The sequence below is a fragment of the Schistocerca gregaria genome, chromosome 3 (assembly GCF_023897955.1).
Source record: "Schistocerca gregaria isolate iqSchGreg1 chromosome 3, iqSchGreg1.2, whole genome shotgun sequence".
Taxonomy (NCBI): domain Eukaryota; kingdom Metazoa; phylum Arthropoda; class Insecta; order Orthoptera; family Acrididae; genus Schistocerca; species Schistocerca gregaria.
The window spans coordinates 943,785,497-943,803,328 of record NC_064922.1 but is presented as its reverse complement, the minus strand read 5'-3'; the positions used below and the strand labels follow the sequence as shown (position 1 = coordinate 943,803,328).

The 17,832-nt window shown below is 40.6% G+C and overlaps 1 protein-coding gene across 1 annotated transcript in view; it reads right to left on the bottom strand.

The window, feature by feature from the left end:
* Positions 1 to 17,832, bottom strand: part of LOC126355869 (solute carrier family 22 member 7-like) — a 349,916-nt gene that overhangs the window by 165,237 nt on the left and 166,847 nt on the right. The window contains exon 2 of the mRNA XM_050006368.1: positions 5,303 to 5,467. Coding sequence (XP_049862325.1) covers positions 5,303 to 5,467 — 165 coding nt within the window. The remainder of the gene's footprint in view (positions 1 to 5,302; positions 5,468 to 17,832) is intronic.

Below are 17,832 nucleotides of genomic sequence, written 5' to 3'. Positions count from 1 at the left end.
TAGGCTATCATACAGAACTTACGTTACGCAGCTACAAATCCTCCATCACTCAATGACAAGTATTCCAGTGTAAATTGTTTTAATAAATGTGTATTACTTGGTTAATTCTGAGTTATCCATATTCTTTGTGTTATACCCTGAGGTGAGTTAAAGGATAGCGATACTCACATACACTGATGGTGGTAGTATAGTGTACAAAAAGTATAAACAACTTAAACCTAACTAACCTAAGGACATTACACACATCCATGCCCGAGGCAGGATTCGAACCTGCGACCGTAGCGGTCGCGCGGTTCCAGACTATAGCGCCTAGAACCGCTCTGCCACCCTGGCCAGCCATCGTACTTCGTAAACGACTTGAAACATCAAATCTAGATGTTAGAAAATAATAACATGCAAAGAGGGCACTATGTTTCCATGTTTTTAATATTCCAATCTTTCTTATATACCACGATATGCAAGTAACTATGGATTTTTTCACTGGAATAATGTAAATTTTTTGAGGTCGTCGATAGCTGAAGAATCAATAGCTTTATTTGCTGTCGTTTTGGGCAATGCCTATCTTCCCACAGGATACTGGTTGATGAAACGTCTTGCTGCAATAGCGTGTCAAAGAGAGAACTCATGTTGCTACGATCAACGCACAAGTGAACAGAGCATTTGGGTTAAGGAACTTTACAAATAGGCCTATTACTCGGATTAGTGACCTCACGTAGAGTGTTTACCGCTTCGACTAGCGAACTGTCCATCCCTCCCTCAGGCACACAGCAACCATTAACAGCGGGTTCCGTCATCACTGTATGCCTTGATCCAACTTTCCCCACTTTCAGCTTCCAATCGTAAACATACATTGTTGCACATGTTCGTAGACTCACAATGCAGAGACAGTTCACAATATAATGTGTCTGTACCTGTCTTAGTATGGAACTATTATTTTCCTTTGCTGCTTCTTCTTTAAGTGAGTACTGTAGCGATTCTTTTTGGTTAATAGTGCTAAATGAACCAGTCTTGGAAGGAGACATGTGTTGACAACACGAAAGTGGTTACAAGTGTAGCGACTGTGCTACATTGTATGTGAACAGGAATTAGGAGGCTAATATTGAGTTTGAATAGCGCGAGCATTTATTAATGTATATTTTGTTCAAGAACCTGCTGACCCCTTAAGTGAAAGTACATACGGTAACTTCCGTGGGTGTGTGACGGCAATGCACAGTCACCGTCGATAAAGACAACTCAAAAACATGCGATAGTACGTAACGCAGCAAATACCTACGAGATGACATTGTAAGAACTGCATAGGGTAACATTCAGACGATATGAAGATTCATACCCTCTACGAATCTAAATAATCAATATTAGTTATTATCCGATTTTGTTCAAAATTGGTACACAGCCTTTTGTTATTAATGGTATGATGCTGTCAAAATTTCAGATTTTTATTTAGTATAGTTATGAAGATAAAGAGAATTACCTAAGAGTCCTAAAACCTACACTTGTTTATTAGAACCAAGTTAGGAATAATAACAGATTGACTTTCATTATCATTTGAAGCCATTCCAAAGTTAACAGTGCATAAAAATAAATTAATTAGGATTTTTTTAAAAAACTTTAGTCACTGTGCATTATGTAATACGAAAATCGGTCAAAGTTATTATTTGATTATATTTTTCTGAGTGAATGCGTGAGAATGATTGAGAGAGTGTATGTGGGACAAATATTAAAATTTAATATTTCATTTTACATAAAACCTTGAAATAATGAACCGTGTGAAAGTTACTATGCAACCACGATTCAGGTGTGCACCTGCTTTTGTATAAAAGTGGCCACAATTAGAGGCAGAGTAAGTTTATTTATCAATTTGAAGAATATTTCGCACTTCGTTTATTTTGATTAGACAAAATACAAGAATTTGAAGTTACTGACATTAATTAATATCAAATAAGTGACTGGATAAGGCAAGACTTGCCGCGAAAACGATCTAGAACGTTTACATCAACAGCCGATCATAATTAAGCTGTTTCCGTGCAAAAGGAGGAGTGGGCATGTAGGAGAGTACCTCGAGAGAGAGAGTCGCTTGCTAGCCGGTCCACGGATAACACGATGTCAGATCGATCCTTAAAGATACTCTGTAAGATAAGAAATAGTGATCTGATTTCGGTTCGAACATGTCGTGGCCGAACAATTTGATGAAAGTTTGGTGTTTCTAAATTAAATAGTTTGAGAGATATGAGCGTGTGAACTTTCTGGTCGTAGTAAAAACTCCGCGTGGCGTGTTTCGTACTCTGTACGGAATATTTTGGCGAGCGCCTATTACGAACAAGACCGCTGAAACGACCGAATGTTTAACTCTCGAATAGTTGTGGGTCTGTGACTGGTCGAACGTGATAATTAGTCGGGTCGGACTTACTGAAATTATGGGTGTTTTTCTAGTGAATATTTGTTATACAGACAGTGAGCTTTGAATGATAACGTTTTACCATACTAAATACGGACTTGATAGCCATTTCATGTGTTTCAGTATGAATAAAAAGCAGAGTCAATCTAATTTTAAACGCTTTTGTGCCGGTAGACTGAAGATCCCGAACGCCCTATCTTTTAATCATGGACTTTCAAGAACTGACTTTCAACTAGAGTTACAAGGCCTCTGTGTGGTAGGTATTAGGTGGTGGTTTCATCAACGCTGCTTTACACTGCCTAGCACGTATCTGCTACCACAGAGTGAAGGGACATCGGCAAGAATCCTATTGAGGTAGGTGGACTGAGCGATAGCGTTAACAAAAACGCAGACGACCGACCCCGTCACGCCGCAAGTGGTGGTATGCACTGATGGTGTATTACTTGACGAACAATATGCGGTAAATCTGTCAGCCTTAGAGTACACAAAGATATGATGTGAACTGATTTTAAGTGGGCTGCAAAAACATCAACAAAAGCGTAATAACGAGCATTTAAAAACCATTGCAGTACAATGGGGATCTGAATAAAAACATAAACGCACACATAAGCGAGAGGTGCATCACTAACTATACTGGAGAAAGACTGCATCAACTTACTGCTCTGTGGTCCTTTGCTTTCTATGCTTTGATTTTATAACATACCGCAAGAATTTAAAAGCTCAAAGATAATCGCAATATTACCTAAAACCTGGCAAATCAGCTGATAACCCTAAGAGCTGTCGAAGAATAGCCCTGCTAAGTGTGACCTACAAGCTACTTGAACGGCTTATCGATAATACACCCAGTCCAAGATTACTTGAAACAGTCCCAGTTGAACAAGCAGGCATTCCGCCAAAACGAAGTTGCATAAATCAAATTCTGTTACTCTCCACCTCCAACGAGCCAGGATTTCAAAGTAAACTTAAAACCGCAGCTGCGTTCATTCACCTATCGATGGGCAACAATACAGTCCAAACAGAAGTGATATACAAGCTTTTTCATGTAATTCCTTGCAAACCAACATCTCGACTAATCGACAATATGCTAAACGACCGAGTGTTCCTAGTAGTCTTGGTATACGACATCAGATCTCCAAGTAAATAAAAAAAAAGATGTACCACAGGGATCAGCTCTTGCTCCATTTTCCTTCAGTTTGCACAAAACAGACATACCAAAAACAAAATCAAGGAAGTTTGGTTATGCCAACGACTAAATACTTGCAACAAGGTATAGCTTCATCTAACAGTCACAAGCAATTCTATCGGAGATCTAGTTGTTCTGTGAAAGAACTTTCCCAAATGGTGACTCCAATCTAACGCCATCAAAAAAGAGGATTCCTGCTTTCACCTAATTAATAAACTCACCAGAAGAAAAAGCAAAACACATTTTGAAAACATTACACTTGCAATACAACAATTAAGTATCTTGGGGTAACCCCAGATAGACCCCTCTCTTTTAGAGATCACCTATAAAAAATACCTGAAAATCTGAAAAGGAGAAACAACTTCATCCAAAAGATGTGTGTCACAACCTGGGGAGCATCGGCTTCCACCCTACGTTTCTCTGCTTTGATTCCAGTTTTCTCAAGCGACGATTATTGTGCTCCAGTTTAGCTAAGTAGTCCACATGCGTCAGAAACAGACGTCCAGCTAAATAACACCATAAGAATGACTGCTGGTGCCATTAGTCAACACCTACGGAATGTCTACCAGTAAGAAGGCACATTCCATCCCGTCAACTACAACGCATAAATACTCTCGCGAACGAGTACAAAAAAACATCTGGAATAATAAAAATCTACCAATCCATCAAAATACTGGTGACGCAAACCACAACTGATTTTGCTCTCGACGACTACCACCTAAAACAGAAAAGGTCGCTGGGAGAGATGGCTTCCACCTTACCAAAGTATGCACTGTAGAATGGACTAGATAACAATATAATACTATGCAGTGTATCATCTAAAAACAGAGATTTAACTTGCCACGCAGAACACGGTCAGTCCGAAACAGAATTAGAATTCAACATGGGAGATGCGCATAGTTTTTATAGGAATTGGACGACTGATTGCTGCTCTCCATAAGTTTTAAAAAACACTTTAGTTCTCGACAAATATTTCGCAAAGAAGTGTTCTGCACATATTGCATGTACGCAAATTCCATTCACATTACTTATCGTCGACATCAAGAACTACATGAGGTAGACTTTTATAACCGCTTAAACATCTGCAGTCGGATACGACAACAACTAGCAGCCTATGATGATTTTATTTCACAGATAATTTTCTGTGATGTATCAACTTTTACTAATCGCATTCAATTGAAACGGCATAATACGCGTTATTGGTAAGTAAAGAATCCCCATTGGCTGAAGTAATCTGAGGGACATATGTGAAATAAATTACACCAAACATGTGGACAAAGCAATTGCGTTCCGGAGTCTTTTTTGCTACAAAACCGGTTTCGTATTGAAGATCTTAGAACGGCAGCCTATTTCCTGGGGGTCCTGATCTGATGGGTATTTCTTTAAATATTAACATTCTTAAACAGTTTTTAACGCAATCTGATTTTTGTCGATTACAGCGCTATCTATAAAACACTGAAAAAAAATTTACTGCAGAAGTTACGCTTGTTTCTGAGAGAATCTGAATCCTCTCCCTCTCCCTCCCCTTGGGGGTGGGGCAGGGGGGTGGAGTGTGGTGTGATTGGAGGTCCTTCTCCGAGACATACAATTTTTCTTTTTAATCTGATTTGCAGTTTTTCAAATAATACCAAAACAGTTTCAAATGCCTCATCGTGTATAACTATGTAAATATATAATGCAGGGTGCGTTTGTTGTTTTGTAATTGTGCAGAAGTTTCACAGTACCTTTAGTGCTTGCAGTTCGCCGTTGCCGATGTCTTTCTCCATCCCCGCACAGAGACTTCCGTTCAAGAGGACAACACGTTCGCTCACTGGGACAGTTTGTGATGCAGGAGACTGGGATCCCGTATCACAGCAACTGCTGTCATACTGGGTATCTGCTGACGTTACCTACAATAGGAAACCTGTTTCTTGTTTGCAACTGTGAGGAAATAACACAAGTGCTAAAGTTCATGTCTAACAGGTATATGAGTAACAAATGGACGAAGATGAGACGTATCTAACCATCTGCGAAGTCAAGAGGATGATAATTTATGAACACAAATGTTTTCATTTTGAGGCTGCTTCTGCTGTAACCACAGATGGCTGTGAGCACCCGAGAAGAACCAGTCTTCTTTGACAGCCCACCCTGCCCCTTTCGCGAAGAACATAAACAGGTGACATAGTGTAGAACATGATCAGGATTCTTTCTTAACACAATACAGATTCAAAACTGGACAAACTTAATTCCCAGTAAATTCTTATTAACCAAACCGGTTTAACTGTGAAATCATCTACAGAGAAATCCTACAGGAAACATGAAGAATTCATTCACATATACGAGTTATATTGTACTTATTGCTATTGTTTCATCTGAAACAATTCACAAATATTTACAATTTCCTGGAAAAGCGACATCACATTGCAACCATCTTTCTTGTCCCTAACCGAGGTAGAAGGGATGTTCATACTTGATTGGTTTCCCATCTACATGTACATGGATACTCTGCAAATCACATTTAAGTGCCTGGCAGAGGGTTCATTGAACCACCTTCACAGTTAATTCTCCATTATTCCAATGTCGTATAGCGCGCGGAAGGAAACCTACATCATTCCGTACGAGTTCTGATTTCCCTTATTTTATCGTGGTGATCGTTTCTCCCTATGTAGGTCGGTGTCAACAAAATATTTTCGCATTCAGGGGAGAAAGTTGGTGATTGGAATTTTGTGAGAAGATTCCGTCGCAACGAAAAACGCCTTTCTTTTAATGATGTCCACCCCAAATTCTGTATCATTTCTGTGACACTCTCTCCCATATTTCACGATAATACAAAACGTGCTGCCTTTCTTTGAACATTTCGATGTACTCCGTCAGTCCTATCTGGTAAGGATCCCATACCGCGCAGCAGTATTCTAAAAGAGGGCGGACAAGTGTAGTGTACGCAATCTCCTTAGTAGTTCTGTTACATTTTCTAAGTGTCCTGCCAATAAAACGCAGCCTTACCCACAACATTTTCAATGTGTTCTTTCCAATTTAAGTTGTTCGTAATAGTAATACCTAAGTATTTAGTTGAATTTACGGCTTTTAGATTAGACTGATTTATCGTGTAACCGAAGTTTAACGAGTTCCTTTTAGCACTCATGTCGATGACCTCCCACTTTTCGTTATTTAGGGTCAACTGCCACTTTTCGCACCATTCAGATATTTTTTTCTAAATCGTTTTGCAGTTTGTTTTGACAGCGTCATCTACAAACAACCGATGACGGCTGCTCAGATTGTCTCCCAAATCTACCTTGGGGAACGCCTGAAATCACTTCTGTTTTACTCGATGACATTCCGCCAATTATTACGGTGACCTCTCTGACAGGAAATCGCAAATCCAGTCACATAACTGAGACGATATTCCATAAGCACGCAATTTCACTACGAGCCGCTTGTGTGGTACAGTGACCTAAGCCTTCCGGAAATCCAGGAATACCTTATCGACCTGAAATCCCTTGTCAATAGCACTCAACAATTCGTGTGAATAAAGAGCTAGTTCTGATTCACAGGAACGATGTTTTCTGAACCCATGTTGACTGTGTGTCAATAGAACGTTTCCTTCGAGGTAATTCATAATGTTCGGACACAATATATGTTCTAAAATCCTGCTGCATATCGACGTTAACGATATGGGCCTGTAATTTAGTGGATTAGTCCTACTATCGTTCTTGAATATTTGTGTGACTTGTGCAACTTGTAAATGATTGTTAAGCATGGAGCTAATGCATCAGCATACTCGGAAAGGAACGTAATTGGTATACATTCTGGACCAGAAGACTTGCTTTTATTAAGTGATTTGAGTTGCTTCACTACTCCGACGAAATATACTTCTACGTTACTCGTGCTGGCGTTGCAGATGTGGCAGTCATAATTTTTAACCAAAATCATTTACTTTCAATTATTACACTGCACTTCGATCAGATCATTCTTACGTGAACAAACATCCTCAAATTTTGTGTTTGCCACTCATATACTCAAACAGTGTGTTCCATTCACACCATCCTTCCAACGATCTCTAAAAGTATACATACAGTGGTAAGGTTTTCATATGTTTTCTGCCATTGTAAATATTTCACCTTTACTGCACTGGGACGAGTAGTAGATAAAATCCTTGACTCAGTGTTTAATGTAATCTATGGTGCACTTGATCGCCAGTCAATTGTACAGCGCCACGGCATTCTTATTAGAGGCACTGTAGCGAGCAGTTGAATTTTGGAGAAGGAGATCTGATATTTATGAGTCTTGGTGAAATTATCTGCGATACTTAATCACGAAGGTGAATCTAATGAGCCTGTGGCGTCATTGGCCGGGAGGCCCCTTACGGAGCAGGTCCGGCCTCCTTGGTGCAGGTCTTATTACACTCGACGCCACATTAGGCGACCTGCTCGCCGGATGGGAATGAAATGATTAAGAAAACGTCCAGTCCCTGAGACGGGAATCGAACCCAGACCCGTAGGAGGGCAGTCCATCACGCTGACTACTCAGCTATCGGGGCGGACTATTAAGAAGGTGAAAACTCATTTGCAAAGATATTTTCTTGAGTATATGGAGGGAAAATATTTTCGGAGGAATAATTCAGGGTAACCAATGCATGCGCAAGAAAGAAATGTTTGTTTGTCAGAACTATTAATTGAAGGAAAATCTTTGTCCTTTAAATAACTAATGATATTCATGAGAAGTGTTAATTCGATCTCCTTGCTTTCATTATGTCACAAATTACGCAGTTGGTTTAAATGTCAGTAATTTTTGTAATGAGAGAACTTCGTAATTGTTAGTCACCTTATGTTGTACACTCTTTGCTTACAATAATCAGAGCATAATTTTTCAAGAAAGATTTTCTTTAAAGTAAAACCCTTCTGCATTATTCTTAGTAGAGTTTGAAATATGACGTCATGAGTGCATTTCACCTTACGCCACACGCAGCTACAGATTGTTTCCGACACGCAAGGAAAAATTTAATGCTGAGTAGCTTATTTTTCTTTAGCTGCTCCATTTGCAGATTTCACTTGGCTTTCGTGAACATCACTACACCAGACATATAATAGCGTGTTGAGCGAAAAGTAAGCTACTTTTCATTCAGGTCAGATCTCACTTTGCATTGTTGTGAGCAAACGGTACGTAGCCAGAATTTCCAGGTGTTGTGCTAAGTAAGCAGTTTAACTTACAGTGAACAGAGAAGGTAATCTTAAACAGATATTTTGTTCCGAGCTGAGCAGTATTTTATTTTGCGGTTATTTAAAGTTAGACATTGCACTTCATGTTACGTAACGTACATAACGTACTTCAGTATTAGTTACAGTTCGATACTTTTCACCGAGTACACAATTAGCTTCTTTTTGGATTTAATTAGATTCACTTTCATTATTTCAAATTTAGCAATCCACCAAGGTAAAAGTTTTGTTTCACCACACGGTTCACAAGTCAATACAGGGCAACCCAACAGTCAGTATTTGTCAGCCATTGAATAAAATATCTTAAGGACACATTAGGCGAGGAGAAAGTTTTTGGAAAAGGATATTCAGTATTTCATATATAGATAAATTACATATAAAGCTTATACAATTAACGTTGAACCTCATATATTAATCTGCAAGAAACTTGAAGAATTTCATATTGAAAAATGATCCAAAAGAAGAATCCTTGAATAGAGTTCTCAAAACAAAATATCCTTTCCAGAAAGGTTACTTAATGTTTTCCACTGATTCGACACTCCTATCCAAAAAAATTTTGTGATAAGAAATCTTAAGGACACGTTGCACGAGGAGAAAGATTTTGGAAAAGAATATTCGGTATTTAATATGTAGATAATTTATATATAAAGCTTATACAATTAACGTTGAACCTCATATATTAATCTGCGAGAAACTGAAAGAATTTTATATTGAAAATGTTCTAAAAGTAGAATCGTTGAATAGTGTTCTCAAAACCAAATATCCTTTTCAGAAAGGTTATTTAATATTTTCCACCGATTCAACACTACTATCCAAAAAGTGTTTATGATGAGAACATTTTGACTACGCTTAAAAAGAGAACCAAATAAGAAACACAATATTTGGTACCTGCCTAGTTGCACGTAAGACTTGTTCCTAATGATGGCGCTGGTGACCTATCGACACACAGATTCCAAGAGACATAGAAGGCGTAGAACAGCCATCTTGATTCATCCTAGAATCAGTCTCACACTAATCGCATTAAATGCGCTGGCGATTTCTCTTCTTTGAGGTGGAGATAGTTTGCAGTGCGCTGTACACGATTAAACAGACGTTTATTATGGAACAAGACGTCTCTGTTTCTCTTGCCGGCGAAAGAAAACTGCAGAATTACCAAGGGACGCCGTGCGCTCCTATGTAAACATCCACTGTGCAACAATGGCACCAATACGGACCTAAGCATTGCCTCCTTAGCGAGCAGGATGCACCGCCTCGTTTTCGACTCACTCTTGCACGGTGGATGGTGTAGAACTGTTACCGGGAGGTTACGCGACTTTCCACCGCTGGCATAAACCACGGCACTAAAGTGGTGTGTATGTGTTACAGTCGGCTGCCTGGGAACATGGGCAGAAAATGGTATGTGACACACTTAAAGGAAAAAGCTGCCGTGTTCGGACGTGCACGTGACCACACAACGAATGAATTGCCCGATTCGTTTACGTATCAACGGTGACTCCTATGTGTCTCCAAGAAATGGTGTACTATTGACAGCACTGTAACACGAGGTAGGAACAATGGTGGCGGAAAGATCCTAACCGACAGACACCCGAGGAAGCGTGTCAGTGACAACGGGCTTGAAGTCCAATATGAGCTGCTGCTGTCGGTGAATGCAGGTCCGTCACAACCAGTACGCGAGTGAGCATTGTGAACGGAACAGCATGCAATGAACACTGGGTCTGGTACCATGAAAAAGGGCAGTGCTCACAGAGGCACTTAAACGGCACGTGTTCTGCTCGTCAGTGACCCCAGAAACTGGACAGCAACTGACTGACAGCGATTTAAACTGGTGCTAGCGACAGAATTTCCTGTGGCGTAATTTTCAAATTTTCTGAAAATTACTTCAAGTAGATACACTTGTCTCAACTGAAGAATGGGATACAACTCGTCGACTTTGACCAATGACGTCATTTTTTAGTAATAGACACTAATTTGTTTATTTTCAAGACATAAGTAATAAATCGGTTGTCTTCAGTGGAGAAACAGTATAATCGCAAATAGAAATAAAAGAATGTAATATTAAGAGAAAGATATTGAGTATGCTTTTTGTCGCTTGTGGTAATTCTAAATCATTTGTGTACATCTCTTGAATTACTCCTTTGTTTGACAGTGAGTCTTTCTAATTGCTATTTCCTCAGCAATTGATTCTGAAACATCGCCTTAGAAAAATTATAAAATACAGTGCTGGTAAACATCTTACGTTATTTGATTTTCAAACAGCTGAGCAAACCTGAATGTACTCAGACATTTCTCTCTTTACTTATTCTGATCAACAGTAAACTGACACACAATATTTTTTTTTGCGCAACGCAGTCTGACTTTCAATAATCTCTACAAAAGAATGGCGCTGACTAACAATAACCTATACTATTCGTGAATCACTTACCTCACAAAAATCTTCGTTACTCAAGCTACTGCAATACAGCGAGCACCACTACTGCCAGCTGAATAAAATATTCAAACTACTGAAGGCACTAACTACTGACAGGCATAGTTAGCAAATGAAAGATTTTGATGGAGAACAAACAATGTATTTACCTTAATAGTGTTCAAAAGTCATAATATACATCAATTCACGATATCCGGTGTTACAAATTTCGTTTTTCTGACGGCCACATGTCCAGATCGTCCACTCTCAAAACTCTGCCATCTCTCTCCCCACATCCACCACTGATGGCGGCTCAGCTCCAACTGCACAACGCTACGCGCTGTTCACATCCAACAGCCCAACACTGCAATATCGAATTTTCCAACAATGCAAACCTAGCCACAGACTGCACGCAGCACAGTCAGTGATTTTCATACAGAGCGCTACGTGGCGTTACCAACGTAAAAACCTAAACAGCCTACTACAATTCGTATCTTCTACTATGTAAGTCGAATGAAATACAGGATATGAATGTTTCGTTTGTCGCTTTTTTCGCCTACGCTAGTGCTGGTATCCTGGTATCAGTTGACCTATAAAGGTCAACTGAAGTTCAGAATACAAAAAATGAAATGAGAGTGTGGCATTTTTGGCCGGGAGCCCCCATCCAGGGAAGTTCGGCCGCCGAGTGCAGGTCTTATTTCAGTCGACCCCACATTGGGCGACTTGCATGCCGGTGATGAAGACGAAATAATAATGAGGACAACACAACACCCAGTCTACGAGCGGAGAAAATCTCCAATCCGGCCGGTAATCGAAGCAGAGCCCGGTGCATGGGAGACAAGCAAATTACCACCCAGCTCAGCAGGCGGACTTCAGAGTACAAATTTTACGTTCCTCTGTTTCTTCTCCTTCACTACTTCTAGTAGCCTATTCTTTAGTTGGCCTATATAAATCAGCTGAAGTACGGGATACAGATTTTAAGTTTGTCGCTTTTTCTGCCTTCGCCAGTGCAACTATCCTATTCTTCAGAAGAGTAGGTCAGCTGAAGAACAGGATACAAATTTTACGTTCCTCGGTTTCTTCGCTTTCGCTGTTCGAGTTGCCTATTCTTTAGTTGGCCTATATAAGTCAGCTGAAGTACACGATATAAATTTTACGTCTGTCTCTTTTTTTCATCTTCACTGGTACTGTTATCGTGTTCTTCAGCTGATGCTAGTACCAGCGTAGGCGAAAAAACCAACATACGTAAAATTTATAGTATACATCAACTGAGGTACTTCATGCCAATGTTACGTACGTTGTTTTTTTTGCTTTCGCTAGCGCTAGTATCCTATCCTTTAGTTGCCATGTGTAGGTCAACTGAAGAACAGGGTACTAAACTTTTTTACTGTGAAAAAAAGTGATACGCGTAACATTGCATTCGAAGTATGGATGTACGTGATGTATGTCCACTATCTGTTTTTCTGTACTGTAATCGTTTGTTTCTCAACATTCGTCTATGCTTTTAAATCTTGTGACATGATTAGTCAAAGCTGACGGGGGGTATCCCATTCTTCAGTACTCCCATACACTGCTCAAAACAATTAGAGGGACAAGGATTTGATCAAGTGTATCACGTACGTAGTCCGTGATTAAGTTCCACTCACGGAAAAAAAATTGGCAACACCAAGGAGTTGTGCGACATGAATGAAAGTTGGTAAGCGTGTTGCTACGTTTGAAAGATGGTGTCTGTTCAAAATTTCACGTCAGTCATATAAGAGGGGAGCTACTATGACGTTACAAATCAGGTTCGCTTTAAATACACGTTGTAACAGTCGTCAGCGTTAGTTGCCTTTGGGATTGGACATGCTGTGTTGATGTTACCCAAGAATGCCTTTAAGGTGACAAAGACACCACTATCAACATTTCACTGAGTTGGTAGGAGGTCTTGTAATAGGGCTAGGAAAGCTGGATATTCCTTCTGCGATACTGCAGAAGACTTGGCAGGAATGTAGCCACTCCAACGATAGTGAGGGTAACATACGGTCGCACTGGATCTACACCTGGTGTTATGGTCTTGGGTAAGACTTCTTATTACAGCAGGTGTACTCTCGTGGTTGTCCCACACCCCGACTGCAAATTTGTACGTCAGTCTGATGATTCGACTTGTGCTATCATTCATGAACAGCAGTCCAGACGGTTTTTTCCAACAGGATAACGCTGGCCCACATACCGCTGTTGTAATCCAACATGCTCTACAGAATGTCGACGTATTGCCTTGGCCTGCTTGATCACCAGATCTGTCCCCAATCTGGCACATATGGAACATCATCGAACATCAACTCCAGTGTCATCCACACACAACATTAACTGAGTGACCGACCACGTGCAACAGGCATAGAACTCCAGCCCACAAAATGACATACGGCACCTGTTCAATACAATGCATACCCGTCTGCACACTTGCAGTCAACATTCTGGCGGATACACCTGTTATTAACGTACCAGCATATCACATTTGAAATGGCCTATCTCTCGCTTACATTACCCCGCGTTATTGTAATGGTATTAACATATATGTTACCTACAGAGTTCTCAGTTGAAATTCTCTTCTTTCTTATAGCTTTTGTCACTTTCATTTCAAACTTTTCCTCTTTCATTATCCCATCCATTCCCAATATGCTAACTTGTTAAGCTAAACAATGTCATTCGCAGTTATATTATTATTAATGCAAATTATTATTATTCTGATTGTTATGTAGAATTCTTTGGTTAAGAGAGGGCAAAAAGGCCTAATTTGGTCAGGCTATATAAACAATAAATAAATAAACGTCTTGAGGATTCTGCAGTGTGGCTTCTTCTTTTCTTGCGATTACATTTGAATGTTCCACTTTTAAGTCTCCTCGTACCCCAATGATACACTATGTGATCAAAAGTATCCGGACCCACCCAAAAACATAAGTTTTTCATATTAGCTGCATTTTGCTGCCAACTACTGCCAGGTACTCCTTGTCAGCGACCTCAGTAGTCATGAGGCATCGTGAGAGAGCAGAATGGGGCACTCTGTGGAACTCAAGGTCTTTTCCAACGTGGTCAGGTGATTGGGTGTTACTTGTGTAATGCGTCTGTACACGATATTTCCACACTCCTAAACATCCCTACGCCCATCGTTTCCGATGTGACAGTGAAGTGAAAACGTGAAGGGACACATACAGCACAAAAGCGTACAGGCCGAACTCGTCTGTTGACTGACAGAGACTGCCGACAGTTGAAGAGGGTCCTAATGTGTAACAGACAGACATCTATCCAGACCATCACACAGGAATTTGCAAGTACTGTGACAGTTGGGCGGGAGGTGAGAAAACTTGAATTTCATGGTCGATTGGCTGCTCATAAGCCACACATCACGCCGGTAAAAGCCAAATGACGCCTCACTTGGTGTAAGGAGCATGAACATTGGACGATTGAACAGTCGAAACACGTTGTGTGGAGTAACGAATCACGGTACACAATATGGCGATCGGATAGCAGGGTGTGGGTATGGCGAGTGCCTGGCGAACGTCGTCTGCCAGCGTGTGTAGTGCCAACAGTAAAATTCGGAGGCGGTGGTGTTATGGTGTGGTCGTGCTTTTTATGGAGGGGGCTTGCACGCCTTGTTGTTTTGCGTGGCATTATCACAGCACAGGCCTACACTGATGTCTTAAGCTCCTTCTTGCTTCCCATTGTTGAAGAGCAACTCGGGGATAGCGATTGCTTATTGAACACAATCGAGTACATGTTCACAATGCATGGCCTGTGGCGGAGTGGTTACACGGAAACAACATTTCTGTAATGGACTGGCGTGCACAGAGTCCTGATCTATAGAACAGCTTTGCGATGTTTTGGAACTTCGTATCAGTCCTCACCGACCGACATCGGTACCTCTCCTCAGTGCAGCAGTCCGTGAAGAGTGGGCTGCCATTTCCCAAGAAATCTTCCAGCACCTGACTGAATATACACCTGCGAGAGTGGAAGCTGTCATCAAGGCTAAGAGTGGGCTAACATCATATTGAATTCCAGCATTACCGTCGGAGAGCGCCACAACTTGTAGGTCATTTTCAGTCAGGTGTCCAGATACTTTTGATCACATAGTGTAAATATGTTTTCTAGACAAATATAGCCCCAAAAATGTTCAAATTTGTGTGAAATCGTATGGGACTTAACTGCTAAGGTCACCAGCCGCTAAGCTTACACACTACTTAACCTAGATTATCCTAAGGACAAACACACACACCCATGCCCGAGGGAGGACTCGAACTTCCGCCGGGACCAGCCGCACAGTCCATGACTGTAGCGCCCTAGACCGCTCGGCTAATCCCGCGTGGTAAATGTAGCCCCATAATTTCATTGCTGTCCACTAATTATTTTATGCTGTTGTGATTTTTTCCGTCGGTGTATACACCGTAACTCTTATTCTTCCAACACGTTTTAATAATGAGAACAACCCTCCACAATACGTTTGAGAGCCATGGCTTAGTGGCGGTATTCAAATGTATCGTGCTGTGCCTAAGAGTTAAACGGACGAGAGATGTCTAACTCTGCCATCTAACCTTTGTAAGTATCGTTTGCGTCTCTATACCCATTGTGTACGTTTCATCAGTCAACATGAGGCATCTGACTGAGGCAGAACATGTTCAGGCAGTTACATTACTGCAGGGAGGTTGAATCAGTCATGCTGTATATACAGAGCTTAATGTTGTTGGGAGGGTTTGAAAGCGATTTCGTGAAACTATTACATACACAACAAAGCCGGGCAAGACGACCGTATGTGGTTAATTATTCTCTCCGCCGGCGCACTGCGGCGGCCTGGGATCTATAAAATGGTCCAAGAGCGACAGCTGGTTGTATTGTCAGTGGCCGAACAATAGGGACCACACTCCGAGATGCCCATTTAAGACCAAGAAGGCCTCATCCCGTCCCTCGCTTAACTCCTCTACGCGTGAGAGGTCGACTTTGATATGTTGAGGAACGTAGGCAATGGCAGGTGCGGCACTGGCGCAGTGTATTGTTTGTCGACGAGTCCCACTTTCGTCTAACACTGTGCGATGTGTGTACCGTCGTCGTAGTGAACGCTATAATGAAGCAACATACGAGGAAATGGACAGATTTGGCTACGGCTCAGTCATGGTGAGGGGTGCCATAATCACTAACCAAAAAAAAAAGGAAGCTAAAGTGGAGCCCTATGGGACACCAATGACGCACTACACATGGTTCTGACACGTGAATCTGGAGTTCATTGCTTTCCCTGATCTTTATTTCTTTATTTCTGCTATGTGATAGTTATATCCTAAATACGATTTAATCGAGGCGTTTGACAAGTTTCGTCAGGAGTGCAGAATGATCAGTCACATCAGAAAAACCTTCTGGTAAATTTATAAATTCATAAATAATCTTGAGAGTTTGTGTGATTGTCCGTTGCATTTAAGACACCGTTTATCAGGTTGAAAGGAATGTTTCAGTTAACCACTGTGATCTGAAGCCATGTTCACATCCAGAAATAATATTATTTTGTTGAAGAATGCAGTCAGCTTCTAAAGGAACACTCGTAAATAAATTGTGAGAAACTTCACACTAGTGTCATAGTGAGGAGAAGACAATGATGTTCGAAGTTATTGTAATCTGTGGAAGATGTAGAAACTAGCAGCCTAAATGAGTTGGTGTGAAAAAAACCTATGAAAAGAGTGCATCAGATTTTCAATAAAATATTATCATCTCAGTACCGAATAAGCGAAGTGCGGATAAATGTAACGACTGTTGGACGATTGGACTGGCTACTTATGCTTGTATACTCCTGCCACCATAATACGGAGGTAGAGGAAAAGAAATGAAGATATGCTGCACACATATGAGGTTGATAAATGCAGAAGAAAAACTTAAAAAGTCGAGATCACTACTAAAGCATTTACTTAGATAACCGATTTCGGTGAAACTACATTAGAATCCTCGTATCTGCAATGGACAGAACCAAGTTGACAGGGTAACAGGTCTACAAGTTAAGTACAACTATGCACAAAATTAATTGTCCATAGACTTGGAAAAGTAATACACCTAACTCCGTTCAAATTCACATAATCACCTCCATCTGTGGTATACATCGTAACACATTACGATTACCCATGTGGAGATCACGAAAATCACTGGGTAACGGGATGCAAATTTTAAAATAAACAATACATACAAACACTGGGATATCGCGCCGAATACAAATACTGCTCACACAGCAGCTGACTACAGATTGAGGTATAGAGTAAACACAACCAATATTCCATAAGCGCACCAGCTAACAATATTGTACAATCTAGAATTGTATTTGTGTACAGCAAAGCCCTGAATATACGGTACCAAGTAACTGTTATAATGTTAACTGGCAGAAATACCTTTCAAAAAAACCCAAACGTTGTTTGTATAGAAAACATAACCTAAATCAGGAACCATAGTGATCTTAAAACAACACATTTTTGTACAATGTTTTAGGGAATTCTTGAAGGACTCCATTCTATTAACATATACAATTGGTTCCTATAAGCAAATTATGATATAATCCAGTAACTACGGTTTATATACGAGCACGTACATATCCTGTGAACAGTCAGTGTTATGTTACCAATTGCCCATCACAATGGAAGGTTACAGATCGATA